The sequence below is a fragment of the Gavia stellata genome, chromosome 19, assembly GCF_030936135.1.
Source record: "Gavia stellata isolate bGavSte3 chromosome 19, bGavSte3.hap2, whole genome shotgun sequence".
NCBI lineage: Eukaryota > Metazoa > Chordata > Aves > Gaviiformes > Gaviidae > Gavia > Gavia stellata.
Window position 1 is genome coordinate 1,732,249 of NC_082612.1, and position 27,993 is coordinate 1,760,241.

Here is a 27,993-nt window from a genome sequence, read left to right on the forward strand (position 1 = left end):
CGGGGCCTCTGCGGCGGCTGTGCAGGACGGGGCTCTGGCACGCTGCCGTCCCCGGGCAGGCTCGCTCTGTCCCCCCTCCCTGCCCGCTCTCGCTGCCCCGGCCCTGCCCGCAGCGAGACAGCCGCTGCCGCCCAGCCCGCCTCCGCGGGTCGGGGAAGCGCTCGGGGAGCCAGCCCCGTATCGCTTGCTTGCAGGAGGGAGGACAACTTTGTGTAAAAGGAAGGTCATTAGGATAACGCCTGTTAGCAGTTGCTCTGCTACATTTTATGCAAACGTTCGTGTTTTGTACGTTAATGTCTTTGATAATAACTAGCAAGTTCCTCAAAATACACGTCCTCTTGGTGTTTTCCAGTATTTTCAGATATTCTGTATCCCTTTTTTCCCCACATGGTGTTCTTGCTTTCACTGGCTGTGCTGGAAGAAGTTTAGTCTTGCTGCCCTTAGATACAAGGAGGGTTTTCTAAGTGACTGTTCCCTTGAGTGTATTGCCAGATTTCCGTCACCGTTATTTACTGTGATTTATATTCAAGTGCCAGCAAAGAAATTTTCCCTCTTGAGCATGAGTCTCTCTCCCTTAGACTGGACTTGGGCAGGTGTGACTTACTCCGGTGAGTTTAATTGTGGTAATCACCAGGATAAATCTGCCTCGTCTGCAAACCTGTCCCGCAGCTTTTACAGGCGGAAGACGTGAAGAGAAAGGGTTTTGAAGAATTGTCAATAGCTGCGTAGCTACAGGATGGAACAGTATGTGTTCGTTTAAGTAGGAAACCGTATGGTTTCTGCTGATTTTAATGAAGAAAAATGAAGGCCCTGAGCCATAAGGGGTTCTGAATATATATGGGTTAAGGATTAGCGGAACATTGCAGTACGCAGTGCTGGGCGTGCCATGCTTAGATTACACAACAGCTGTGCACAACGTACGAACGGTGAACTCCTATCGGACTTTCGTCTTAGTTGTGTTTCTGAAGGGGTAACATATCTCATACATATACAAGATCTTCTCTTAATGCCTTTGAACAGTGGCCTCAGCCAGGCGAACATCCCCCGAGTGCAGAGGGATATCGCCTCTGGCAAGAAGTCCGTGCAAAGGAAAGCCAGTGGTAATTTGAGTCCTGCACTAGAGTAATATGCTGAGTGTTTTATGCTTCGCCCCTCTCGATATTTGTTTTTAAAGCATCAGGCCAGGTCTTTAGGCTCTTGAATGACATATTGGCGTGCTTTCTCTCTTCCTCACCAGGCTGGAATGATAAGAACTGATAAGGATGAATACTTCATTGAGCCTTTGGAAAGAGGAAAGCAAATGGAAGAGGAAAAGGGAAGAATCCACATGGTGTACAGGCGATCAGCTGTAGTGCAACATCCCACCGATATGCTCCCTGATGTCCATACAGAAGGTACCGTACCCCTGTGTTGATTGTTTACAAATCTCTTCCAGGTAACTCTAGCCTACGGTAGCTCTTGAAAGAGGCAGTTTTGACTGAGCTGTTTGAAAAGAAAGCGTTTAAATGTTTTGCTGGAACACGCCATCAATGTCATACACACAGTTTCTCTACAGAGAGCAGCACATGAGTGCTTTCGTCTGGGAGAACAAAACTCAGCCACATAGTGTTCTCTTCACGAAATGTGGCAAAATGCTTGTTTTTTCCTTCCTTAAACCAAGGGCAAAGTTGGTGCCGATTTAAGTGGAAACAAGTCTGAGCTCTACATGAACTGGTAAGATACTGTGGGACATGAGATGTTAATAGAAATACTCATATGACTTGACTATTCTACATTGTTATTAAGGCTCGCCTGTCCATACAACTTCTGTTTAAAGTTTGGGTCCTGTTGCTTTCTGAGTAATAGCTAAATTGTGCCAATGACTGTTTTCCTCCTTCTACTGGATGCAATTAATGCAGTTTGAAGGCAGTTGTCTCGATCGGATATATTTTGACATATCCAAGGATTCCCCTCTGTCTTGAAGACAGTGTGGTTGGTCCATCTGAGAATAATTATTGTACAGTGTAACCCATTTGCTCGTATGTTTCCCCCAGCTTTTAACATACAAATCCTTACAAGCCAACGCGTTGCATAGTGAACGTTGAGGATTTTGACACTATGGGCTGAGGATGAAAGAGCAGCTCCGTTCCCCTTCAGTGCTCTGCCTCTTTTTCAACATCTCTCAGCTTCTCAAATTCCTGTTTGTACTTTGTGTTCGCATTCTTGGAACTTAAAAGGCTTTGAGAAGAGCAAGCACAACTGCATACAACACACAGAACTAGCGTTAGATACAGATACTAAACAGAGAGGAATCACGCGGTCCCTTGCTGCCAGTCCTTCACGGACTTAAATTATTTGGTGTGGTTTTGGAGTGTTGTCTCTGAAAAAGCAGGTAGGAATTGACGGCCATTTCAAGTAAAACCCTGTCAGGCTTTTATTAGTCTTTCAGAAGATAAGGCCATGCTGCCGACTGCAACATGGCACAGCGCTGTCGCAGCGGGCTTGGGACCAGCAGCAGTCTGAACCAGGAGGCTCTTCGACCTGGCTTTTCTCTGAGACCTGTGCTGACAAAGGTGCTTTGCCTTTGGTACCCTAACAAGGTCCCTCAAATCTAGCCCATGCGTCTCTGTTGTGTGTTTCTGGGTTGAAACCACTTTGTCAGCCAGGCTGGCAGAGTCGGACCGTGGTTAGACATGGCACGTACTTGACAATGGACCTTCTGGGTCTGCTTCGGCGAATTCAGCATCTCTACAATCTTTCACGCGCTCATAGACTTTATTTGTGCATGTTTTGGATCCGTGGAAGCCTTTGCACGTTTCGGGTAGCTATGACATGGGGAAGGTTAGCAGGAGCGTGCGGTAGCTGAGGCAGGAATTTGAAATCGCAATTCATAATATATGAAGATTAGTGAGACGATAAGCAGCTAAACGATGAGTCCTTCCTCAGAATCTTTGAATGTTGTTTGGGATTTGGTCAGTCCTTTGAGGGTCTTAATGTCTTCTGCGTCTTCCCATCTTCTTTTGTTCGGTCAGAGGGAGCAGTGAAGAACAGCGGTTACCTTTTTGTAACTTAGAGCGATCTTTTTAGTGTCCAAGTCACGCGTCTGTAGCTGATTTCCTATTTATCAAGAAGTTCAGACCAAAAAGGCTTGTTTCTTGTAGATCGCTTTATGCCATCCTTTGGCAGAGGGGATCTGTTTCTGTGGTGCTGTGCGTTGTTATTTTAGCATTTGTCCGGAAAATATCTGTGCAGTATGTAACACAGGTCACCTTGGCAAGTGGAACCAAGCACCAGAAAGGTGGATATGGATACCCTGAGGCCACTCAGCAAGAAAGGAGCATCAGGAAAGGAACCAGAGCTTGAGCAAGCATAGACAGACTAAAGGAATGTGCTGCATCCCATATAATTCTGAGAGAGGTACAGCTTTTCATTTTAAATGGAACTGGAGGGTGTGAGAGAAGAGAGGTGCTTGTCTCTGCCACTTGATTACAAGGCTTGTCCTGAAAGAGCTGAATGCAGTGGGGTGTTCCTGGGAGTGCTCTGAAGCCCGGCTGGTGCTCTGGAGAGCTGGGCTGGGCAGATCCTGGTCACCAACCTCTTCTCCCCCTCGCAAAAGCAAACAGACCTTTGGCTGTGGCACAGCCCAGCAGTCCATGTTCATGGCATGCTCCGGTAGGTGTTTTGCTGATGTATCACGCACATATTTAGCCGACGCAGACAAGAACCCCAAGGTTTCAGTAGTAGATGACAGATGAGTCAACAAACTAGACATTAAGATAAAAAAGTACTTAAAATTGTTGTTGTCAGTGAAGTTGTTACAAACACCGGGAAACGTGTAAAAGCCTTCCTCCACAATGTGTTATCTCTACAAGAAGTAGAGATAGAAGACGCTATTGTCGTGAAAGCTTCCAACTCCAGCTATATGGAAGAAGCTTTCAGTCTGACAGGACATCTGGTATTCCTGCAGGATTTTGTAATATTTGGGAATTTGTTGGACATTTTTCAAACGATCGGACAGAATGAGCGTAGGAGTTCTAAGTCAAAAAAACCTGCCATCTGAAGATCAAGGTTTTAGCAACGATCGCACTGTAGTGGAGCATTTATCGGTTCACGTACTGCGTTCGAGTAGAAATAGGCACACATATATGATCTATCTACTTCTCTTTCCTGTTTTTCTTTATCGCAGTTATTTGTGATGAAGTTCCGGCCAACTTTCTTAGAAAGGAGGGAACCAGAAATCTGGGTTGCTGGAGAAGATATTAGGATGCCTCAGGCTACTGGGTAGTGGGGGCTTGGCCTTTGCGCTTTTGCAGCAACATAACCCTACCCCTGAAGCAGCACCCTGTGCCGATTCCTATTTACTGTATCCGTGGCTATCTACAGCCTCTTTAGGGAATGACGGCGTATGGCGTGCGCTGCCCTATTGTTTTCATCATTTGCTTTGCGTAGAGATTGGTTTTGTTAGAAGTGCATTACATGAAACCCTCAAGAAAGCAGATGGGGAGTCCTGCCTCATTCATCTGAGGAATGCTGTGGGATGACAAACCTGTTGACATTTATGGATAGGCCTTGGTTTTCCTTCCCTCTGCTGCATGCCTGTGCTAGGAGGAGTGCTGGGGAGCTTCTGCATCTTCACGCACTGAAATGCTCACGCAGACTTCTTTTTAAGTATTTTTATTTTTTTTTTTACCTCTTTCATTAAGCATGGGGAAGAGCCCCTCAAAACACTTAGCAGAAGATGGGAAGAAATGTGAATATTTCAGAAAGAAAAGCGAAGCGATAAGGTAGCATATGCTTTTTTTTCTTTTTTCCTTTTTTTTTTTTTTTTTAAATTTCATCATCTCTCAAGTTAAGGAGCTGGGAAAATATACCAGAGGCTGAGCCTTGAAAGCGATGGTACAGATATCCTTTGAACTGGCGGGCGTCTGCTGTTCTTCGTGTGTGTGTGCGCCCAATTTAGACTCCTTGAAGGAACCCTTCATTAGTTATTGCCTTTTCCTACCTCGCTCTTTTCAGTCATTCTGGTGTGAATATGATCTCTCGCATGTAAATGGCCCTGAATGTTTGGTGGTTGTTTTACGCTTGTAAAATGCCTGTGCTCTCACTCTGTGATATCAGGGAAGTGTGGAGAATTTTCTGTATTTTGACAGACTGGTGGCAGGAGTGGTTATTTGTATGCCACGGGTAACCTATCTGCTAATTCAAAGGACATTGTTTTACTGTATTTCTTGGAACCTGATCTTTCTTCTGCTAATGTGAGGCAATGCAGGGACCTGCAAGAAGTAGTACGTCCGTACCGGTTAATGTTAAAATCATTTAAATAACCAACAACCTAATTGGTACCTGCGGTCTCCATCGCGCTGGGTAAGCCTCTGGGCTGGTTTGAAGCACTGAGCCTGGGTTAGTTCTTTTGGCCAGAGGAAGCTCTTCCTCTTCTGCAGGATGGTAGCCAAGGCCTCCCCTGGGAAGACCCGGCTCTTGAAAACCACTTAAACGTAGTAGGATGTGCCACGGCGTCAACAAACGTCAAGTGGATTTCTCCCGTGGGAACAGAAAAGACTCTTGATTATTCTTCCTTGTGAAGAACTGGGTCAGACAGGAGTCACACAGAAAACCATGTGAAAACTGGTCAGCTTATAATGCTGAATGTAATCGTGACCTGGAACAAGAATTATCATACCACATTTTCAAAATACCCATACTGTCCTAATTTTTGTCTGAATTTGAGAAAATGATTGAAAATGTGTATCTGTGCTCAGAAGTGAGGTGGAATCAACCATCACGAACCTGGAAGGAGAATATGAATGAACAGGTACGTGCTTACAGCAAGTGACGGTGAGTTGAGACAGGCTGCTCCGACTACAGAGGACCTGCTCACTAGGCTCGGCAGGAATCTGGAGAAATAGGTGGCTCTGAGAAGTTCACAGAAATTCCCAGCTAATGCAGTGTGCTCTCGTTTGACTTGCACTGGAGGAGAAACACAACCCAGAAACGCGTTTATTGACAGCGGGGACTTAGGATTGCTGGGCTGCTAATGAATCTTCCCAGCTTTAGAAAAGGCGATAGATGCACAGAGGGAGGAGGAGGTATTATTTCCACAGCCAGCAGCCTCTGACTATCCATGAATCCGGCAGTATGAAAAGGGGGGGAACTCCTAGTTTGAGCTATGATGGGTTGCCACGTTTGACCTACCAAACGGTTATTGTTAGACTGAAATGAGTGAGCTGTGTAGAGAATAACCCTCTTCTGAAGGGTTGCTACTTTAGCATCGTCCCTGCCTGGTACCGTATCACGAAGGCAATTTATGCAAGGCTCTACACTGTTTCTGACAATATTTTAAGCAGTTGCTATGCTGTAGAAGTGTAGAAGCCGTATGAAAAGCTCTGTGACTTGGCATCCCCCGCTAGTGCGGACATACCTTGTGGGGCAGCAGGTCGCAGGATGCCACCAAGCCCATGCTCTGCTGTAGCATTTGGCTGCTCTATAGGGTCACTCATCCGGGGAGCGGAAAATGCTCTGCTTGCCGCGTGAGTGTCGATGCTCAGGGAGAAGGCTGTGCCGGGCCAGGAGGAGGGAGTAGGACAGCTTCTGAGACTTTTCTTTAAAGACACTGGACATTCGTTTTTAAGCGTCTGGGATGAGCATCTGGTTAGGTACAGCCTGGGAATCCTATCATAGCGCAGGAGGATCTCTAGAGTTCTTCATGGGTGTAAATATGCGTGATCGTCTCCAAACGGCTTTTCCATATCAGATTGCCCTGGGATGACATTGCGTAAGCTCGACTTCCCCAATAATTTAAGTCTTGATCCTAAAGACGCTGAACATCTGTGCTTCTCATTTTACGCGATCAGTGTTCGCGTCATGAGTGTTATTCCCAAATAACATCTGTTAAAGAAAAAATACTTATTCTTAAGGGCAAAAAGAAACAAAGATCAAAAGACTCCATGTTGGGGGCGAAGGGTCTGGGGGACAGAGGGGGAAGGAGCTACGCGTGCAAAGCTGAAAAAACTGGAAGAACGTATGAGGCTGTCATGGTGAAACATCATTTAAATAGATCTTTAAGATTTTATCACTAAAATTGCTTTTCACTTTGGAACGGAAAGCAATGCTCTCCGGACAAGCCTGAGTTGGAAGGTTTTGAAAGTTTAATGATGATATCATTCTGTCTGGATGGGATGAAAAGAATCTGTTCTCCTTTGTTAATCAGCTGACAAACATCACCCAGATGTGTGATCATTAACCTTATTCCTTGAAAGGACTCAAGAAACAACAGAAACAGGCAAAGAACTGTAGAGTTTAGAATCGAGTCTGCAGCCAGGAGGGCGCCTTTGCAAGTTCTACTGAATCAGGCTGAGGAGTATGGTAAAATATATAAAATCCAAATTGTATTTCTCAGAAACGTAAAAGCCTGATCCAAGTCCACTGGAGTCAGTGAGGAGACTCAGATTTACGTCAGTGGGCTGATGAGGCAGGTTTTGGATTGTATTCTGCTTGAGCTGATCACAAAGAGTTCGATTTATCTTTCCTCCTGTTCATTCATTTATTATTTTTTTCCACACACTTTCTTTTCATGTAGTGTAATGATGACAACCAACCTTAAGTTTGGAGGTTACACAGCATGCTAACGTACTCAACGTTTTTCCTATTTTATCTTCCTCTTCGCATCACAGTGTTTTTTTTAAATGACCCAGAGAGCACTTCAGATGAAAGTATTTTTGTAATTACTTCCTGACAGTGGGAAACAAGGAACAGGAGCCTTTATCTCCCAGCTTCCTTTCAGAATTTTCATTTTCCCTAAAGAACCAAAGTGCTTGTGTGGCTGATGGGGTTGCCATGGCACTGGGTTCGAGTGTCTTTGTCCCAGGTGGGAAACATGTAGGAGGAAGAAATGATTTGGGAATTGCTCTTGGTTGCCTGGGAATGAAACCCTGGAATAGAAGGTAGAAGAATGGGAAGACTATTGCCTGCTTCGGAGACCTCCCTCAGCACTTCCCCAGGCACATTAGTGTTTCTTAGAGACGTCGTCATGCTAGAAGGTGTCTGAACGCTTTCTCAGCAGAATTTCTCATGACCTGTGTTCTGATGGAGGATATTTTAGATACCGCACAGCACACCACACGAGTTTGTGCATCAGTAATAATGGGAAAGGTGGAACTGATTTCTGTGGAGACTTAGTACACCACCGCAGTGTGTAACAGGCTCTGTTACAATATAGGCATTCTTGTATAAGTTGTATTGGTGGCGATAACCTCGTGCGTGTACTCATCTAAAGACATCCTGCCTCTTTATCCAGAGCTGCTAGAGCTTTTGCTTTTAAATCAGCCGCCTTCTATAAAGTTGAAACTTAACAGGATTCACTGAAGTTGTTGCTTGAATATTGGTTTGTGGGGTTAGCTTTTTCTTCCTTTTTTCTCAGGTAACGGTTTGCTTAATCAAAGGAAAGGCAGTCAGCAAAGTACTTTACAGACAGGAACAGCACGGCGTGGTACAAAGGGAAATGAGTATTGGTGATGGATGTATTTACAATACACAGGGAAAAAAGAGAAGAGATCTGAGGAGGAGGGGAAGGGGGAGGAAAAATAATGAGAAAACCATCGAGCACTTCTAGAAATGGAAGTAGATGAGTAATATCTTTGAGTGCAATGGAATTACAGCCCTCTCCAAGGGTTTGAGTGTGTCTTTGCACCGCAGACGGAAGTGTGCTCTCAGCCTGGTTAGGCATAACCTGAACTAGATTTAACCTCCCATGCTTGGGTATCAGTATCAGTCAGTACAACTGTGGAATCAGCTGATTACTGCAAAATATGCCCAAGAAGCTACGTGTATTACCAGGTTCTACAGAGCCACTGTTGCGTTGGTCTCAACCCAGAATGCCCCCGGGATGCATGTCCTCCTCCATTTGCTTTTGTACTGAGGGCTAGCCCGTCGTTAGGTTTCAGATCTGCTTTCTTTGCCCTCCAGGTTCACAGTTGGGCTTGGCCCACTTGTCCTCAGGTGGAGTTTAGGATTTGTCTTGTACTTGGAAAGTGTCTTTGTTTTAGTATTGCCTGTCTCTCCTCTCTTTTTTAATGATATCTGTCACCAGAGACATACAGGCAGACTGGACAGTTGGGTGTGGAGTTGGCTTAGTGAGGTGGTTTTCCTCCCACTTCAACTCGACTCGATGTCGTGTGTTTCCACTGATGTGCTGGGCGGTGCAATTTAGCAGTTAGTTGCCAGAGCTCAGTGATGAATGCGAGTGTCTTCCTGTGCGCAGTTATTTACATCCAGCTTCAAAAAAGAAAAACAATCCCATTCTTCTTTTAGATGCACGTCCAAAATTTGTGACATGAACGGAGAGAAATTAAGGTGCTTGTCTGTAGACTGTGAATTAGACACTGTCTTCTGGGACAGCTCTCAGTTCCCTTTGTAGACCTATCTGCTTGGCCTCTATGGCTCAGCATTTCATAGAATCAAAGCATGGTAACTCAGCAGTTGTGTTTTCAGTATTTCCAAGGATGGAGAGCCCACAGCTTTTCTGGGCCCCTGTTCCAGTGTTTGACTACCCTCGTTATGATATTTTTTTTTCCCCCTCCTATCTAATTGGTATTTCCCTTGTTCCAACTAATGTCCATTACCTCTCATCCCGTAAAAACTTTGTGAACAGTAACGGTCGCTGTGTCCAGAAATGGAGCAGGCAGTGAGGTAGCTGGCTGTTTCCTGGCAGATTCACTGTCCAGCCTTGACTTTTCGCAGTTGGTTTAATAATTGCTCTACGTTAACGGTGGAGTTAATATACGAAAAGCATTTGCATGAATCGTAACTGGACATGTTAGACAGCAGGGCTGGGAACTGTAGGCAGTCAACAAGCGGAGAACGTAATCTGCTGTAATCGAACAGGAGGTCTGCGGCAAAGCTAGGAATAGAAACATGTTTGCTCCAAATACTCATCCCTCATTTTAAAAGGAGTTGTGAGAGTTAGTAAGATGTATTGAAATTATATTCAAGGTACATCCAAGAAATTATATCCATGAAGCGCACCGCTTTAGACCTGCTGCACTGCCTGTCAGTGAGGCCGTGGCAAGGAAGCTAAGGTTCGGAGCGATGCTGCGCTTGGGGAGAGTCCCTTCACGGCAGCCAGGTAACTGTGAAGTTAAACGTAAGTACAAGATCCATAGTCTCTGCTGTACAGGCTTTATCCCGTTTGCGCTGAAATGTGTATGAGCAAAAGAAAACCCAGACTTCATAGCTGAGAAAAAGCTTGTAAAATTGTTTTAAGAAAGGAAGAAACTTGAGCAGGAATGGATCAAAAAGTGCTAGAAAGTGACTTATGCGCTCTGTCTGTGTCAGGGAGGTTGCGCTTACCTCCCTGTGATGGGAGTAGGGACATCCATCTGTTTAAGTCGTCTTCAATTCTTGGCAATAACAAAGGAAAATTATTCTTAAATAAAACCAAGGATAAAGGCTCGATTCCAACCGCAGGCACCCAAAGCCAGGGTAGTAAAACACACAGAAATCTGTATGAAGGGAAAATTTAAAAAAATGGAGAAAGATCAGTACATGCAACTGGCAGCCATTCCAAGGCTTATACAGCTTCCCAATAAAAACTCCTTAATGCCCTCAAATTGCAGAGGAAGAAGACAACTTTCATTGAACAGTGGTGGTAACAGACAGCAGAGATTCTAAAATATTCTGTAAGCAGCTGTTCCCACGCGGAGGGAGCCTGTTTCATTTACAGATGGTATTCTTAAAGTAATCTCCTAAGAGGTGAAGACATGCCAAGGTAAGGACAACCCTTTGTGCTCTGCCAGCACGTGTCCACCGTAACGGACAGTTCTGGTGTCGTGTCCGAGAGGAGCATCACACGGGGCTCGCCGTGGCCTCCGATGGATAAGGAGATGTTAAACCCTGCGGTACTTTGTAATGGGAGAAGCGAGCCAGCACTCCGTGTCTTCTCCCCAGCGCAACGGTCACCAGAGCTGGTTTTGGATACGTGTCAGCCCTGAGCAGCTAACTAACTGGAGATGATGCTTTTCAGAGCAGCCCGATTCCCAAAATGAGATTCATAGTGTCAGCTAAACATATAGTGAAGGAATACGCAGCTCTTGCCAAAATTTCCTCTCTGCTGCCAGGTTCACTCCCATTGTTTGAGGTGGGAGGCGAGGAGAGGCTTTGAAGGGAAGGACAGTGTTGATACAGGTGAACAATAACTGGTAAAAGTGCTGGACGGCGTTGTAGAACCGAGCGCCCTAGCTCAGATGAGGAGTAGCTCATTTCTACTACCACGTTCAGTGAGAAAGACGCATGTGAGGTGGTTAAAAATCCTTGGAAGTTGGCTGGGTAAGGTACAAGGAGAGCAGAGGGTCCGGCGGCGTTAGCGAGCGGTGCGTGCCGGGTGACTCCTTCTGCGAGCTCCGGGCAGCCCTCGGCCTTTCCGCAGCCCCGCTCACCTCCAACCGAACGTACCAGGGCAGTCGCTGCCTGAGAAAACTCACTAACTGGAAGCAGAAGAGCTGTCTTATCAAGATGAATTTATGCGAATCAGAGGTCAGGAACATGAGGAAGAGAATCCTCCCACGGCTTGCGGGGGCTGACACTTGTTTATGTGTTTTACATGAGCATCATATAAATTTAGTATTGAAACGTGATACTATGAAAGCACCAAGAGACTCTCTTCCTCCCAAGGAAAAGATCCTTTTTTAATCAGTCTACATTCTACAGTTGACTTTTTTAACCTATGTCTTTGGGAAAATGAATTAAAATGTAGCAGTTTGTACAACAATATAAAATGGTAATTTTCATACCATATGACTGTTGCTGGATTTTCTTCCCCAGAATTTTATGCCGTTTTGGCATTTTTCCCCATTGTGAGAGACCTGGGTTTAGTGGCTTTGTTGCTCAGTATATTTTTAGACAGCTTTTAGAAATGCAGAAATAGGTAAGAATCCAAGCCGAGGGGGAACCAGGCAACTTAATTCAGTTTATATCTTTGAAAATTTCTGGATATGATGTAGTCATCCCTGGTTTATGATAGGGGAGAAGGAAAATTGATCTTGCGTACTTTGCGTGAGCGATGTGGATGCTTGCGGAGACGGGCTGGCCGCCGTGCTCCTCCTCCCGGCGGTACGTTGCCTCTGCGAGGGGTTCCTGCGCGGTAACTCCTGCCGTACTGTCCGTGTTGCACCGCGATGTCCCCTGGACTTCACTGAATGCTTCTGTTTGTCCCTCCAAAGCGCTGTGTCGGTGATAAGTAAGAGTAAACTTATCTTGTTTGTCTTACGTGGGATGACACAGTATTGGGCAACTGAAGCTGATAGGAATGCGTACGGAAATGACTAACGTGAGAACATCATCCTTGCAGTTAATTTTGCTCCCAGTGGACCGAGTTTCTTCAGATCCATTTCTGGGTTACAGAAGTGCGTAAATCTTTCCAAAATGCAATAGTAAAACACTGCGGAGTAACAGCATGACCCAGCTGTTGTTTGCTATGAAAAAAGTGGGGGTTTTTTTGCCAGAATGCCTTGCCTAATAATTCTTTCGAGTATTCTAATAACATGGGATAAGATAGTCAAGATAGTTAGGATTCTGGAGGTTATTAAAGGACACACAAGTCTGAGTCTGCAATTTGAGTCGGAAAGGAGTGAATTCCTATCGAAGGGAAGCTGGCTTTCCTGCCGTAGTGACGGGGAGAGGCTGACCTGTGGGAAACCTGCCTTAGACTCTGTCAAATACTGTGTGGTTTGGGAAGAAAACCCAGTGAGTGAGGAAGAGCTTTGCTGGCTTGTACCTCCAGGAGTAGCCAAGGAAAGCTTTTCGTTTGTGCGCCTTCCCTTGCAGTATGGCTGGCAGTGTCTGTCTTTAAACGTTCCCTGGAAAAGCCTGAGGACACGTCTGGAGGAGAGATACAAGTCGCGGCTCAGGCGCCTCTCTGGTGTGTCCTTTGGAGTCGTAACACTCCGCCCAGATAACAAGCAGGCTGCTTCATCTGAAAAGTTAGAGTGTGACATGCGTGCCAGAGAGCAGGTTTGTCCCAGACCAGGGTAGAGTAGCTAAACGAGTCGTAAGACTAACGAAGGTAGAATCGACGCATGGGTTTCTGTCCTTGCCTTTCTTCTCTGCCTATCTCTAAGTCAGGGAGAAATGACTGTGTGGAGCTCAGCAGGTGTTGCAGTTCAGAGCCCTTTCTTATACTCAAACATTTGCTTGTGCTGGGCTCACGACTTAGATCTGTAGGCAAAAGCTCTCCTTTCTTTTTAATGGCAAGGGACTCTGTCCATCAGGTGGCAAGAAACAGTAAGATTTTCCTCCTCCCGTATTTCTGCATAGGCGACTCAACTGTGGACTTAGGCACCTGGAGAAGGTTGGGTTCATGCGCTCACATCCTCCATGGAGGACAGGGAGCGATGGGGTGTGAGTACGGAATGGGCTCAGGGGCTCAGATAGCTGAGCCAGAACAAGGGACGGATAATGTGCTGCTGGAAATGCTTAATATCAGCCCTGATCTGAGAGCAGGAGGAGGGCTCTGGAGCAGAAGTCTGATGAGGAGGGGCTGAGGGAGCTGGGGGTGTTCAGTCTGGAGAAGAGGGGGCTGAGGGGAGACCTCATCGCTCTCTACAACTGCCTGAAAGGGGGTTGTGGGGAGGGGGGTGTTGGTCTCTTCTCCCAAGTGACAAGCGACAGGACAAGAGGAAATGGCCTCAAGTTGCGCCAGGGGAGGTTCAGGCTGGATATTAGGAGAAATTTCTTTCCTGAGAGAGTGGTGAAGCACTGGCAGAGGCTGCCCAGGGAGGTGGTGGAGTCACCATTGCTGGAGGTGTTCAAGGAACATGTGGACGTGGCACTGCGGGACATGGTTGAGTGGGCATGGTGGGGTTGGGTTGGTGGTTGGACTTGATGATCTTACAGGTCTTTTCCAACTTCTGTGTAATGTCTCAGATGTGCTTCTCTGATGCAGTTTTCTGAGGTCTATGCTGGGATGGACGCATTGCGAAAAAGATCTTGGTTAGATCTTAAAATTTTCTTAATCTAAACCAGACCTTTTGTATAGCTTTGCACGCTCTTCCCAGCCTCCCCTTCTTTGACAAGAAGCTTTACAGAAAACCTGCTGCACGCTAAAGCCCAGTTCTCTCAGGGAGGGGTGGTGGCACCTGCTCACCCACTTGAAACAACCCTCTAGACCCACTGGTGAATTCAAGAGCCTGCGTCTGCTGTGCTTCTTCACTGTAATGCACAGGCAGCTGCTGTGGTATCGTCGTTTCGGCTTGGAAACTGGTCAGCTATTGCTGAACACGGATGGGTTCTGGCCCTTCATGTAACTTGCTATTTGCTGCAGGAACAGAACCGAATTGGAGATTTTTCCTGAGTAAAGCTGTGGGGCTGTTTGCTGCTTTTGTCCTAACAGACAGCAGAAGATATTCTGCACATGTCTTTGTGAAGGTTGCCAGTGGACTGTGAATCATGGAGCGGCTAAGCTAAAAAGGGTTACAACTTGCCACAGTTCCATGTTAATGAAATTGTCTTACAGAATGAAATGCAGGGCTCCAAATTAGTGTCCCCTCTTTATTAAAAAGCGTGTTGGAGACATCAGTACAATCTGATTGCTTGTGGCCTTGATGGTAGGAGACAATGTTAAAAAGTGCTCTCATTCCAGGAGAAATTGTAGTTGCGGGTTTTTTTCACTGGCTAATTCGGCTCCCTGACTTCAGGGATGGATCTGTTACTTGACATTTACTGTCCTGTTTGAGGATGTGGGGAGTTACCCTGGCAAACTCACCAGGAATACGGCAAGACGCAGGCCTGGAGAAGCCAGTTTAGAGAATAAGCTTGAATAAATGACATAGTCGCAACTTTATTAAAACGTTTTTGAAGTTTAAGTTGTTAAGAAATTATTTTGTCAAATAGGGGAAGATTTTTGGACTGTTGAAAAAAATTGTCGAGGTAGCAACTTCATTTTATTGAGAACTTGAGAACCTACAGTTTTCACAACTGAAAGCAGTTGAAAACGCAACATAAATACCTCTTTCAAATCACGTCTGCGTTACCTTTCTTACAATATAGAATGCGGTTAGTGCTCGATGCTTTTTGTCTGTTTTTTGATTTATTTTTCACTTAGGTCTTGGACTTCCTAAGTGGACTTCCCGAGTCCAGCTAGAAAGGAGCGTCTCTTGCTTCTTCCATTTTTGGATGTAGATTTCAGTTTGGCTTCTTTTGAGTACCTGTGATTTGATAAAGATTCTTTGTGGGGTTTTTTTCAGTTGCTTAGGGCAGAAGGGAAGGCCTTTGGCTTTTTTTTTCCACAAGATCAGTTCTTCGGGAAGCAATCCTGGAGTAAAACTGGAGCTTTTTATTTCCTAGACTGCGTGTACAAGGTGTGGTGTGCGTGCTACAGCCTACTTGAAAATGGTGCGCGCCGGCTGGCCGAGCCGCGGTGCGCGTGGTCTGCCGTTCCCGAGTGCCGCCCAGGGCAGAGCTGGGTGCCGCTGCCTCTGACGGCAGTACCTGAGCCAACGGAGCTGGGCAACGCTTGCCGAGGGGGACTGGGAAACTCTGAAAAATCCCCTCTGCAGAACAGTTTTCAGGTTGAGTGAAACCACGCTCTGATCTTGCGGGAGTGAATATCTCAAGCTTAACTTAGAAATTGTGTTGTCGAACGTTTCCGGATGCGTTAAGTCCAAGATACTTGGTCCTTTGCACCCGTGTCCTTTCGGGACTCAAATGTAATTCACTTGATTTACCTCCAGGGTGTAGAAAAAGTCTCTGTCGCTGGCTTTCCACACGTGACCCCGTTGATGGGGAAGCAGCCTTGTTACTCAGCTGCTCCAAACTCCAAGTGTCAGATGGAGTATGCTTCTTAATTTTCCTATTGCTGTTTCATTCTCACAAGTTGTTTTCTCTTGAGAGGTTACCTGTTTTAGGCTTGCTTTATTGCTCACCAAGGCTCTGTTCGCCATATTTCTGGAAAATTCAGCTGGTACTTCTGGACTGAGAGTAATTCGAAGTATATTTGTTGCTTTAATTTGACCTGTGGCAAAAGCTGTTTTGAACATCCTTGAAAAATATCTTACAATGAAGGGTAACTCATTGTGCTCTGTGGCTTATGAATAAATTATAACTAATATCATCACAGATTATATAACTAACAGCATCATAGATTTTGTTGATTTTCAGCGAAAGCCCTGGATTTCTTTTTTAGATCTGTGATAGCAACAGAAGTCCAGTTCACAAAATAATTTATTACCTTTTTTTAAATGCTCAGTTTTAACCAACACTCAGTGAGTATCCAGGAACCATATAATTCGTTTGCATAACTATTGTAAATAGTTTGTCCTTAACAGTCCTTGAAACGGCGCTACCGTATAACCAGGTTCTGCTAGGTTCTTCCGCAGCCAGCGAAATGGGGATTTTAGCACGAATCACAAGTGAATTTGCAAACAGACGCATCTGAGTCTGTGCTTTGGTATTTTAATGGTATTTCTCAATTTGCTTTCACAGGGTTGAGTCTTGATTTATTTCAAGTCCTTTTTCTTAATCAGTTTGCAGAGTTTTCCCTGCCAAGAATAAGTAACAATATATTTTCATTACTTCCAGCACTTCAAAGGTTCCAAGTTTCTGATGCCCAGAACATTTGCTACTGGAAGAAAAAAAAGAAGTCTTCCTTTAGTTAACAGTTGCTCTTTAATAGGGAACACAAGGTGAGATAAATCAATTAAAAGAATCTGGTATTTGAGTGACCAGCAGTTCGGTTCATGTAATGCCATGCAATGTTTTGCTGGCCGATTACACACTAACGTAATTGGACAAAGGCCGACAAAGTTCTGACCTCCGCAGAGCTGCTTCGTTTGCTTTTATGTCAAACATGCTTTTTATTTTTGCTGGCGAGACAGACTCATCACTCATATTTATTTTTTTACATCTGAAGTTTGTCAAGCTGCTTGGAAAAATATGACAATGAAAGACATCTGGGCATCCCATCCACTTTCTATTTGGAAACATCTGCCTCATTATTAGGAACTTCTTACTAGCACTGCAGTGAGCAGATGTGTTCTCTTTCCATCTCCAGGGTAATTTACAATTGCCGGTAGTGAAAGAAATTCGATAGGCATTAAAACCCAAATACCTGTTTCTTGACCGGGCTTTTTAATACCAAATATTTAGGATGCCTTAATGTCTGTTCCTGGGTAAAGAATAAACTTGCGGCATTTGTGGGGGGAAGCGATGGAGAAAAGCCAGCGGTGTCTCCTTTAGGTTATTTGTTGCCTGTATCACAGAATCACTAAGGTTGGAAAAGACCTGTAAGACCATCAAGTCCAACCATCAACTAACCCCACCATGCCCACTCAACCATGTCCCGCAGTGCCATGTCTACACGTTCCTTGAACAGCTCCAGGGATGGTGACTCCACCACCTCCCTGGGCAGCCTCTTCCAGTGTCTCACCACTCTCTCAGTATAGAAATTTTTCCTAATATCCAGCCTGAAGCTCCCCTGGCGCAACTTGAGGCCGTTTCCTCTTGTTCTGTCACTCGTCGATCTTGCATACCCCTCCTCGTTGTCTTTTTTCCAGCCCAGAGGGAAATGCTTCATTCATCGCTCACGCCCTGTAAGCAGTTCCTTATTTGTGGCATCCCTGCCTCCTTCTCCGCAGCCTTCCATCCCTGTCCTTCTGGTGAAGGCGGCGCGGCTGGCTGCCTGCAGTGCCCGGGGTATAGGCATCCTGTGGGGCTGTGCCGGGGTGTCGTGTTTTGCTTCTGTGCCTTTTGTAACAATTGGTGCCTTTTTGGCTTATCAGTTGAACACAGTTGTTTTCAGAGAAAACTCTGCGTTGAATCGAGCATCCCTTTTCTGAGTGACCATAGGTAACGGCGCGTGCACGTGTACACATTTTGCTGTGCTTTCTCCTGTGTACTCGTTTTCAGCTGCCGGTATCTCCTGATAACTCAGGATTTTGCAATCCCTCTACAAGTTCTTCATTTACTGCTTTAATGATCAGAAACTTTATTACCTACGGGGGTACTGCCTTTTCCAGGGAAGTGACGAGTATCTCGAGTAGCACAGCTTCCCGCATAGATTTGTGTGGTCCTTTAAGAAGAGTGGCTCTTCCGCAGGAGGGAGATTACGTTACACACCACCTGGCTCACGTTTTGTACACCCTACCTTGTGAAGAAAAAGCATAGTTCTTCTTAGCGGGGAGGATGAACAAACCGTTGTTACCTTTAGGGTGAGCAGAATTGAGTTCAGAGAGCGGATTCCTTTCCGACGCTTACTGATGAAAGGCAGACCTCAAAGAGGTGAATGGAAACCCGCGCCTTTCCGTGGGACTGCCCTTAGAAGCCAGTCGAGGCGAGTATTTCAGGTTACATATTAAAAGGTACTTCCATTATGGTAAAATCTTCCTTTGAATTGCTATGACTGAACCCAGATTCAGAAGAGAGTAACTTGGTTTGTCTGCGAGCTCTTAGAGCATTCTGTATTTTCATTCATAATCTCCAGACCTCTCATGGATTATTTAGCATATTTTAAAATAGACTCCTTCTCCTCACTGAGGAGCAGGGTCCACACTGGGTACGTCTCAGTGACACGAGTGGTGCTTTCAAACTTTCTGCTTCTTAGGGAATTCCTTCGCTAACCTATATGTGGTTTCTCTTAGAAGCATTTTCTTTCTAGGAGGTTTTCCAGTGCACGTTTGACAGTGAGCCTGCTACCTGATCACAGGTTCAGGACAGCTTTTTTGGCAATACCTTGAATACGTGTACACTGTGTTTGCAGCCTGTGCATGCGCAAACTGGTGGGAATCCAGCTGTGTGTAAGTCCGGCAGCCCCCAGCCTGGCTGGGGGAAGCCTGGCAGCCCGCAGCACGGTCACGTCCCCGGCGATGCTGTGCATCTGAAGAGCGTTTCACGTAGAGCAGGTCCACCACGGGGACTGCGACCAGGTTTGTCGCTTTCGTATTGACATTTGAGCAGGTCTATTAACAGTAGAGAAGGAAGATGTGGGCTTAAAATTACCAACTCGTTAATTTGCTTAAAAAAATCAGAGTGTAGATAGTATGGTTTGTGGCCGACATCCCTTTGGCCTAGAATGACCTCACTTTGTTCTGTAATAAGAAGCTAAAGTGGCAATGTGCTGTTTTTCTAAAATTGGATTGTGTTTAGACTGGATAGAGAGGTTGATGGGATGCGGCTGATAAGACATGGAATACACCAGTGCGTGTGACTTTAAAAACGTTTGAAATGCTGGAGGAGAAGTGAAGGCAGCATTATAATGGTGAATAGAAATCCTGGTGGAAGGTATGTAGCTTCAAGAGAGTAGAGTATCTCAAGTCAAATATGGGCTTAAATGTACCACAAGTGGTGAGTTACTAACTGGGAGAATTATCTGCTTTGGAGATAAAATGGGCATAAAAGAAAGTTTATTTGTAGGGGTTTTTTCCCAAGCAGCTGCTCACCTTGTTTCAGCTATGCCAAAAAAGACCTTTTATTTCCATTTCATTTGGTCTTTGCTAAATGTATGCCACAATAATCTTGATGTCTCTGGCTGGAGGAACGAATGACCAGAACGCTAGAGTATATTGCACTGATGAGCGTTGTACTGAGCAACGTGTTGTCCTGAGCGGTACAAGCCATTCTTTCAGACCAGGGCACTGCACGCTGTCATTGTGAGCAGGTACGAAGTCCAGTTGCCGGTGGCATTCCTTAGAGGACAGTGATGTGGTCAGTGCTGTTTTAACGTGCTCATCAAACAAGCCGGATGATGGTAGCGAACGCAGCTTCAGTAAATTCGGAGAGCACATCAAACTGGGGGGGCCCGTAACCCGCTGCAGGGGAGGGCTGCTCTTCAGGGGTCCCTGGGCAGGCTGGAGAACTGGGCTGACGGGAACCTCGTGAAGTGCAACGGGCAAAAGGCAAATCCTGCACCTGGACTGGGACAACGCCCTGCACCAGTAAGGGCTGCACCGGCCGTGTAGGAAGCAGCTTCACAGGAGAAGGCTTGGGGAACGCTTACGGCCATCACCAGGCTCAGAATTGTAGCAGTAACAAATTGAGGCCTGAGGATAGTTAGTAAAAATAAATTTCTGAACTATTATTCCTTACTCTCTGGTGTTAGGAATGTTTGTACCATCTACAGAAGAACATACGATATTCTCCTTTGTTCATGAAAGCTCTTTCTACATTACGGTCACAGAGAAATGGAAGTGTCGTGTTCCCAAGACTGAAGCTAGCCTGCTGTGGCGAAGGCTCACCCAGATGTTGCTTGCTGTTTGGATGAAGTTTTCTGATCTCTGCTGCCTGATGTTAGCTTTGGTCTCATTTTAATCTAACGTCCTTCCTTTATTAACCATGCTAAGAGGAACTACCTTTTGATTTGTAGAATTATTTCATTGCTTGAAGTTTAATCTTGAATTTGTTGGATGTACTAATAATGTTGGCTTTGGGATTTTCCCCAAAGAGGGAAGATCAATAAGCAATTACATCCAAAGTTAAGTTTGTTCTGAAGGCTCATAGATGAGAATTTCAAAATGGAAATCTGTTTCCATTTGAACATAGAGCGGTGCTACTTAACTCTGTGTTTCCTGCGGTGTCATACAACACCTTTTATGAAGCCGTGTTGTCAGCAAACCTTTCTTTACCAGGAGTTTGCCGTATGGTCCAAGTTCTGTCTCAAAAAGACTCACTGGGTCTGCCTTTAACTTACAACAAGTTACACTGAATATGAAGCAAAGTAAAACCATGACATTTACATCATGTTTACAAAACCATGGTATTTGTCTTCCTTTCTGTTTTCCACAATAAGGTGAGCAAACAGTTTCCTGACCTGTTTTAAACTGCTGCAAAGGTAAAAGACAGGATTCTGGCTCTAACACCAGGGAAACTGAGGCAGCAGCAGGCTTTCCAAAGCAGGGGAAGCCGGATTCCAGGAAGGAAGGCCAGCTGCTTTGCTGGGCAGGGATTCCCTCAGGAAGGCCAAGACTTCAGTCATTTTCCCCTTTGCAAGTCTTCCCTGTTCTGTACTTGGTCTCTTTTTTTCTTCTTCAAGGAAAGGAAACTCCATTTTCCATTTTTCCTTGGAAGAGTAGAGTTGGACAACAAGAGCCTCCATGAAACCTTTTAGTTACTTGGGACATAATAAGCTGTGCTCAGCACCTTCTGTGAAGGTTTATTCGGGTTGATTATAATATTTACAGCTTGAGTGGGATTTTCAAAGACACTGCAAATTATTACGCCAACTAGAAGTGGGTGAGCTGATAGCCAAGGTTAGGAAGGGACTGCTCCACAGTCAGTGGCAGAGCTTAAAACCAGATCTAAACTTCCCAGGTCCCAGGCAGACACTCTGTCTCACTAATGGCTGCATTGAATTTCAACTGGCATAACTGAGAGCTGACTTGGATGTTACTCGTTTTTCAGTTCAGAAATGGAACGATCTTTTTGCTCTAGTTGTTTTATTGAAGCTTTTTGTTGTCTTACTCGTTTAAACCCAAGACCTCGTTTGTGCAGATCAGCATGTTTTGTTGGTGCCCCCCCTTCCTCTTTTTACGTGGTGTTAGAGGAGAATGGCTTCGTACGTATTTTTGCCATTACCTTGGACGATATCGTGGTACATGTACTGTTTGGAAATAGCTTGGGTTTGGAGACGTTTGTTGGTCTTGGAATGCTGACTTACAGTGCATTCATGGAAAAACGCAGGAACCCGAGTTCAACAGCATTCAGCGACAGTTTATAGTTGGAGCTTTTCTTTTATATTTATGCCAGTGGAATTTTGAAAAATGGCTGAAATTCCATGTGGCCAGAAAGAGAGGCTTATTATCTGTGACTAACGCTTTGATTTTTTAAAATTGGTATTACCTGCTGTCAGGCTACTTCTACGCTTCTGCTATAGTGGTCGCTTCTGTTGCCTCATCGTTTTAAACTGCTTTTCTTCTAGCTTCGGTTGTTCCTCCTGCATTACTCACACTGCCATCCTCCGTCGGGGATCTGGCCAGTGCAACCACACTATCCAACTTGAATCCAGAGTAGGGATAAGCGAGCCCTTGTGTTAGTAATTGAATCCAAGCTGAAGTCTGCATTTTTGGATGACAGTACTGGAATTAGATGAGATCTTTCAAAAACAAAGAGCAAATACTGTATGGACCTCTTCAGGTCATTGCCTGCCTTCCTCATTCAAGGCAGGTATTTTTCAAGACCAAGTACTCCCACTTTTTAAAGTAACTTTTAAGTCAGAGAAGAAAAATTGTTTTCCTGTAACTTAGAATCTCAGTTCACTTTTAGATCTAGCAGTACTCCTCTTTCCAAATATCAGCTGCCTTTATTTTGTACGGTTTGAGAATCCTTTGCTTCTACCTATGTTGACGTTTGACAATCTGGAAATGTGGAAGTTTTGCCATTCGTCGGTAGTATTTAGAACTTAACTGAGGATAAAAATAGGGTTAACCTTCCTAGAAAAATTCCCAGGGGATAATATAGCTCTGCTGAAATGAAAAGGCTTTTCCTTCTGTGTGTCTCTAAGCCCTTCTGGAAGAGCGACCGTCTGACAGCACTGTTGTGTGTACTAGGAGAGGCAAAACTCTGCTCGGAGCCTGGGAAGGCAACACGGCGTAGCCTTGTCAGCGCCTGGAGGGAGGGATGAAATAGTCAGCTCCCATACTCTGAGAAATCAGGTCTCCACATTCTCTTAGGAGTTGCAAGAGGCTGCCTTTGTAGCGCTGCTGAACGGGAGAGGAGGTGCAGACCGAAATGGCTGCTGGTGAGTGTCCAACATCCGCAGCTATAGCGTTGTTGCATGGACCAAATTCCTGATGCTCAGGCTTCTTTTTGCCTGTGCGCAGCTCAATGCTGTGCATACGTGTGTGCTTCCTCCTGTCTCCTGCTAAGTTAGTGCTGAGCAGCAGTGAGCATCAGCTGCCAGTATCTCCTAACCAATCTATACGACAAGATCCCTCTAGAAGCTCCTCAGCTGGTTTTACAGCTACTGCTTTGCTAATCACAAAGCGTATCAGGACTGCGTCTGCTGCATTGTTAACCATGTCCACCAACATAACTCTGTCATACAAACTGTCGAGACTGCACGAGTCTGGTGAGGAGCGGCTGAGGGAGCTGGGGGTGTTCAGTCTGGAGAAGAGGGGGCTGAGGGGAGACCTCATCGCTCTCTACAACTGCCTGAAAGGGGGTTGTGGGGAGGGGGGTGTTGGTCTCTTCTCCCAAGTGACGAGTGACAGGACAAGGGGAAATGGCCTCAAGTTGCGCCAGGGGAGGTTCAGGCTGGATATTAGGAAAAGTTTCTCTATGGAGAGAGTGGTGAAGCACTGGCAGAGGCTGCCCAGGGAGGTGGTGGAGTCACCATCCCTGGAGGTGTTGAAGGAACGTGTGGACGTGGCACTGCGGGACATGGTTTAGTGGGCATGGTGGGGTTGGGTTGGTGGTTGGACTTGATGGTCTTACGGGTCTTTTCCAACCTTAGTGATTCTGTGGTTCTGTGTGAGATACTTGGCTGTGCAAAAAGAAATTATCCTCTACACACCTTGTGTTTTCTTCTAACACCTGCTTCAGATTTCCATAAACCACACTCTTAATTTCTTTTGTGCCTTGGACTGCCTTCCTAGCTGCTATTTGTACAGTATTCCTGTGCTTCTGCAACACAAATAATATTTGGCTAAGCATTTTTTCTTTGTAATTTTGTTTAAAAGTCATTAAATTTACTGATTAACATTAGCTTAAGAGGTCATTTTATGAGTCTAAAACTGTGAAAGAGCAGACTAAAAACTCAGCAACCGACCTGACCATAAAATGCTGTCTAACCTGGACCTCTAGTTTCTCAAAGTCAGAGCTAATCCTCAGGAGTTTTAACTTGGTATTATTTGGATATCTTAACCATCCTCATTTAGTACAGGATTGTTACCAGGCTGCCTGATAGTATGAAACCTGCTGTATACTCAGGTCCAGAGATCACCATGACCAGTTCTGGTCATATTCTGGCCCCCTTTCTCCCCCTTCTTCACCCTCGCCCACCCTACAACAATGTGCACCCTCGGGCTGTTTTCCCTTTAGCATTTAAATCCACCTCTTGCGGAGGAGGACTGTCTCTTTTTGTCATATTTGTAGTCAGACCCATTGTATATTCTGTGGAAAATTCTTCCTAAATCTTCTCCCATCTGAGGTTATTCTATTATTATTATTATTATTATTATTATTATTATTATTATTATTATTATTATTATTTCGCCGTCTCTGTTAGCTTTGCACCAGACTGGAGGGCTCATTAAAGCCTACTGTACAGGAAATCGAGAGAGGCGCAAGAATGGGCCCCTGCTCACCAAATAGGGAAAGTTGGCAACTCTCCTCTAACAGGGAAATTCCTTGGCTTCGAGGAGCAGCTTCGTAGAGAGAGCGCGCTATTGAAGAGGCATACGGGGCACGAAATGCTGCTTGAAATGCTGTTGCGCAAATAAGTGGCATTTGGGATATTCACACAATCTGGTGAGGTTCTGTCAATCATGTTCAAACGTTGTATTCAAATTGAATATACGAGTTGGAAATTTAGAGTTTCATCTGAGCCGTCTGGAGATCAAATTGTGGGCGCCAGGAGGGAGAAGGTCCGTTCTGGGCGTCAAGAAGTTAACAGCGTGCGTAGTGCGTATCTGCTGCGGAAGGTGTTTCCAGCAGACTTCACCCCGATGTCAGACAGCACGAACAGAGCAGGGATGAACCGCTCTGAAAAAACCCTCTCTCCCTCGTTACCGCTTCTTCATCAAGCCTAAGTGGCACCGTCTCTCAGGCCAGAAAGAGATGGAGGTCAGAGTGGGAGAATTTATGACCCTGTGCTGTTTTGGACGGGATTGGGATAGGGGGAAGGAGAGGGGAACGATCGAAATATCCTGTGTGGAAACACTGTGAGTTATATTCATAACGCATCTGTGCGAGGTGCAGTCAAGGTTGGCTCACTAACAGGAATTTGGCGAGATGGAAAGGAAAAAAAAAAGCGCTTCTTTGTATAAGACTCTATATGAAAAAAGGAAAGTATCAAAGGGTAATGAATCCATAATGAAATAACTTCTCCTGCAGTTACTGAGGGCGTGGTGTTTGGGGCCTTGCAGAAGACTTTTTTCCCCTCCCCAAAAGGAAACAGGAAAGCTAATGTGGGATTCTCTCCTGTTTGTCAACCAGTTTTGTGGTATGACAGTCAAAATTAAAACTCGTAAGCTGCTTATTTGCGTTTTTTTTTCACTGAAAATACTGTGATGTCAGTACGTATGTAATGTCAAACTGTATATCATACTTGGGTCGTATTCAACGTAATTATAGCCAGAGCTTTGGGTGGGAGAGGTTCTGCTTCATAAGGAATTGTGTGATTTGAGAACTGGCTTTCCATTCAGGACTGCTTCCTCCGCCTTTTAGCCCTTCCAGTTTTTAAGTTCTCTCCTGCGGAGAATGTCGGACTAGGAGACAGGAGCGGCTTTCACTGACCTGCTGTGATTTTGCAAAATGTACAGTAGTGTGCGTGTGTGACATGGAATATTATTTTGTAATGAAGAATCGGAATTTGTCAACCCAGAGCAGCTATCTGGAATATATTTATAATCCCCCACTTCAAGGAATTTTTTCCAAAAAAATTACTCCATTATTCCAGCCAGTTCTTGTGTGCAAGTTAGTTAAAAAATGAAGTATTTCAGCTTGAGATAGGGTGACGGCCAAATGAAACAGTCCTCAAAACTTCAGTTTTATACACCCTAACACCTAAAAATTGTAATCTAACATATCCGTCTATACATAGTGTGTATATATATGTGTGTGTACAATACATCAGATGGTGCTCTTGAAGAAAGATAACCTTGTGTATATATAGTTTCTTTCTAACAGTGCGGTAACGATGTGCAGCGTTTACTGGAGGATGAGATGTTGATGGTTTGGATGTCGAAATGCATCACTCAGTATCTTAGATAATCTGTGCACGTTGCCTTGACCCAAGCACAGCAAGAGTCTTTGCGGTGAAGTCGCCGAGCTTCAGATTAGATCCACAATCTTACATGTTTGCCCGAATGAGAGTTTGGTGGGGACTCTTCAGACAGAAATTGCCACACTCCAGACTAAACATCTGAGGAACTGTTTCTCAGCTGCCGGGAAAACTTTGCCAAGATTGCCCTCGGTTGCCATCTGTTGGGGTACGCGCAAAGAGCTAACAGCTTTGTGTCCTTCAGCAGCCTGTCATGCGTGCAGACTTCTGTCGCAGCACTGGCTCCCGATGCTGCCTGGCAGTTGGTTGCTAGCAGTGGAGGGAACCTGCCTCGGACCTGGGTCGGTATCGCTGCAGGTGCATGGGCTCATCGAAAGGCCAGTCTCCAAAAAACAGCTGTTGGGCTTTGTAATGTCAGAAGGTTGGAATCCATTTAGTGACAACTGAACAATTAAGGACAATTATGCTTTCAGCTACATTAACGAGCAACTCGGTAGTAAGGCATTGGAAGGAGATGACCCGTCGTCAAACACCCACGTAATTTGTGACTCATGGCATCATTGGAAGGCTGTTTGAAGTTCTCTTTGTTTTGGTAATGTGGGCTGCGTAAATATTTTCCCACATTTTTTTCCAGTTTTAAACACTCGGCTGTTCCTTTTATGTGACTCAATACTGTGAATTCCATTCTTCTGTCTCCTTTAAATGTTTATCTCTGCATAAGCCCCTAACAGCTGAGTCTGCCCATTGTGTTCGCAGCCTTGGCCACGTGAGGAAAGCACGCTTGGAGTCACGAAGCGAGTGCTGCTCCCTGAAACCTCCTCTGGAAAAATACTCTCTGGGGTGGGGTTGCGATTGGTAAAGCAGCGGCACGTCAAGCTTGGGGAGGTGAAGTTCACTCATGAGGCAGGGAGCGCTCATCTGTGGCCTGGAGTTTCCCAGCAAAGTTACTATACACCAAAGGCTGTCTCAAAATTATTTACAGCATTAATTGAAAAGCATGGAAGAAGCGACAAAGATTGGACAAGACAGATGTTTAACGAAACCCTTTAATGCACTTTCCGTGTCGTCGTTTCATAGCTTCTGCCAAGTGGATGTTACGTCTTTCGTTTGTCTTTTCTGTCTTTTCAATGATTTAATGACTTAGTATAATTAGCAGTTTTTATCTGTAGCAGTAATGCTCCAACACTTCAGCTCTGGCAGAGGAGAGCTCCTCAGTTGAGTACCTCACAGTATATTGCTCTTAAAATTACTGTTTCTCATTCGCGATGGCTTGAGTGAAGCACTTGAAAACACGGTTTGAAAGGTTTACCTGTGTGCTCTACGGTAACGCTGATCGGTGGCCAAGTTCTGTTTTAAGATTTTAAAAATGTAAAACTTATTTTTTAAAATTTTTTAAAAATTCAAAACTCAAGAAGGCATTCGCCAAGCCACGCTGCTTGCTTATACTACTTTTGTCCATTGTAACATACTTTAGGAGAACATCTTTTTCAGTGTTTAGGTTAACTATTTTCTCCTTTCAGCTCTACCAGCTCAGCTGAATGATTCTCTCTTTCTTATTTTCCCTTAAAAATGAAGCTGAATTATTTTCACTAAATTCACTAACACAAAAAATAAGTCTAAATGTCAAGTGTGATGAAAGTGAAAAATTATTGGTCAAACACATTATTTTTTCCTAATCTAAATTGGGATACGATTGCTCCTGCAGCTGCTGGATAGCTATTGCAGGCTGGCCTTACGGCTATCCACGTGATTTACCTCATTCACTTCTGGAAGGACTGTTTTGTTAAAATGCCAAGATTAAATACCTTTTCTGAACCAAAATCTGGTGTTTAACAGCACACAGAGATGCTCCTATATGGTGACCAATGCCTTACATAGATGACCTAATCTACCGAAGCTATGCCTTTGCAGACACATCAGCCTTCCTTGATGAGAGGAAGAGAAGTGTCATGTCTCTGCCACCAGGTCAGTAACAGCTGATACCTTGGACCTGTTAAAAAAACGGCAAACCCAGCCCCATGTCTGTTGTAGCCACATCAGAAGAGAGACTGAAGATGTTGAGGATCAATTTTGACTTTTGTACCTGTAAAGAGGTT

The 27,993-nt window shown here is 45.0% G+C and overlaps 1 protein-coding gene across 1 annotated transcript in view; it reads left to right on the forward strand.

Annotated features, from left to right (window-relative positions):
* The window catches only part of ADAMTS3 (ADAM metallopeptidase with thrombospondin type 1 motif 3), a 127,023-nt gene that overhangs the window by 45,906 nt on the left and 53,124 nt on the right, over nt 1–27,993 (forward strand). The window contains exon 4 of the mRNA XM_059826804.1: nt 1,238–1,394. Within this exon, the coding sequence (XP_059682787.1) occupies nt 1,238–1,394 (157 nt within the window). The remainder of the gene's footprint in view (nt 1–1,237; nt 1,395–27,993) is intronic.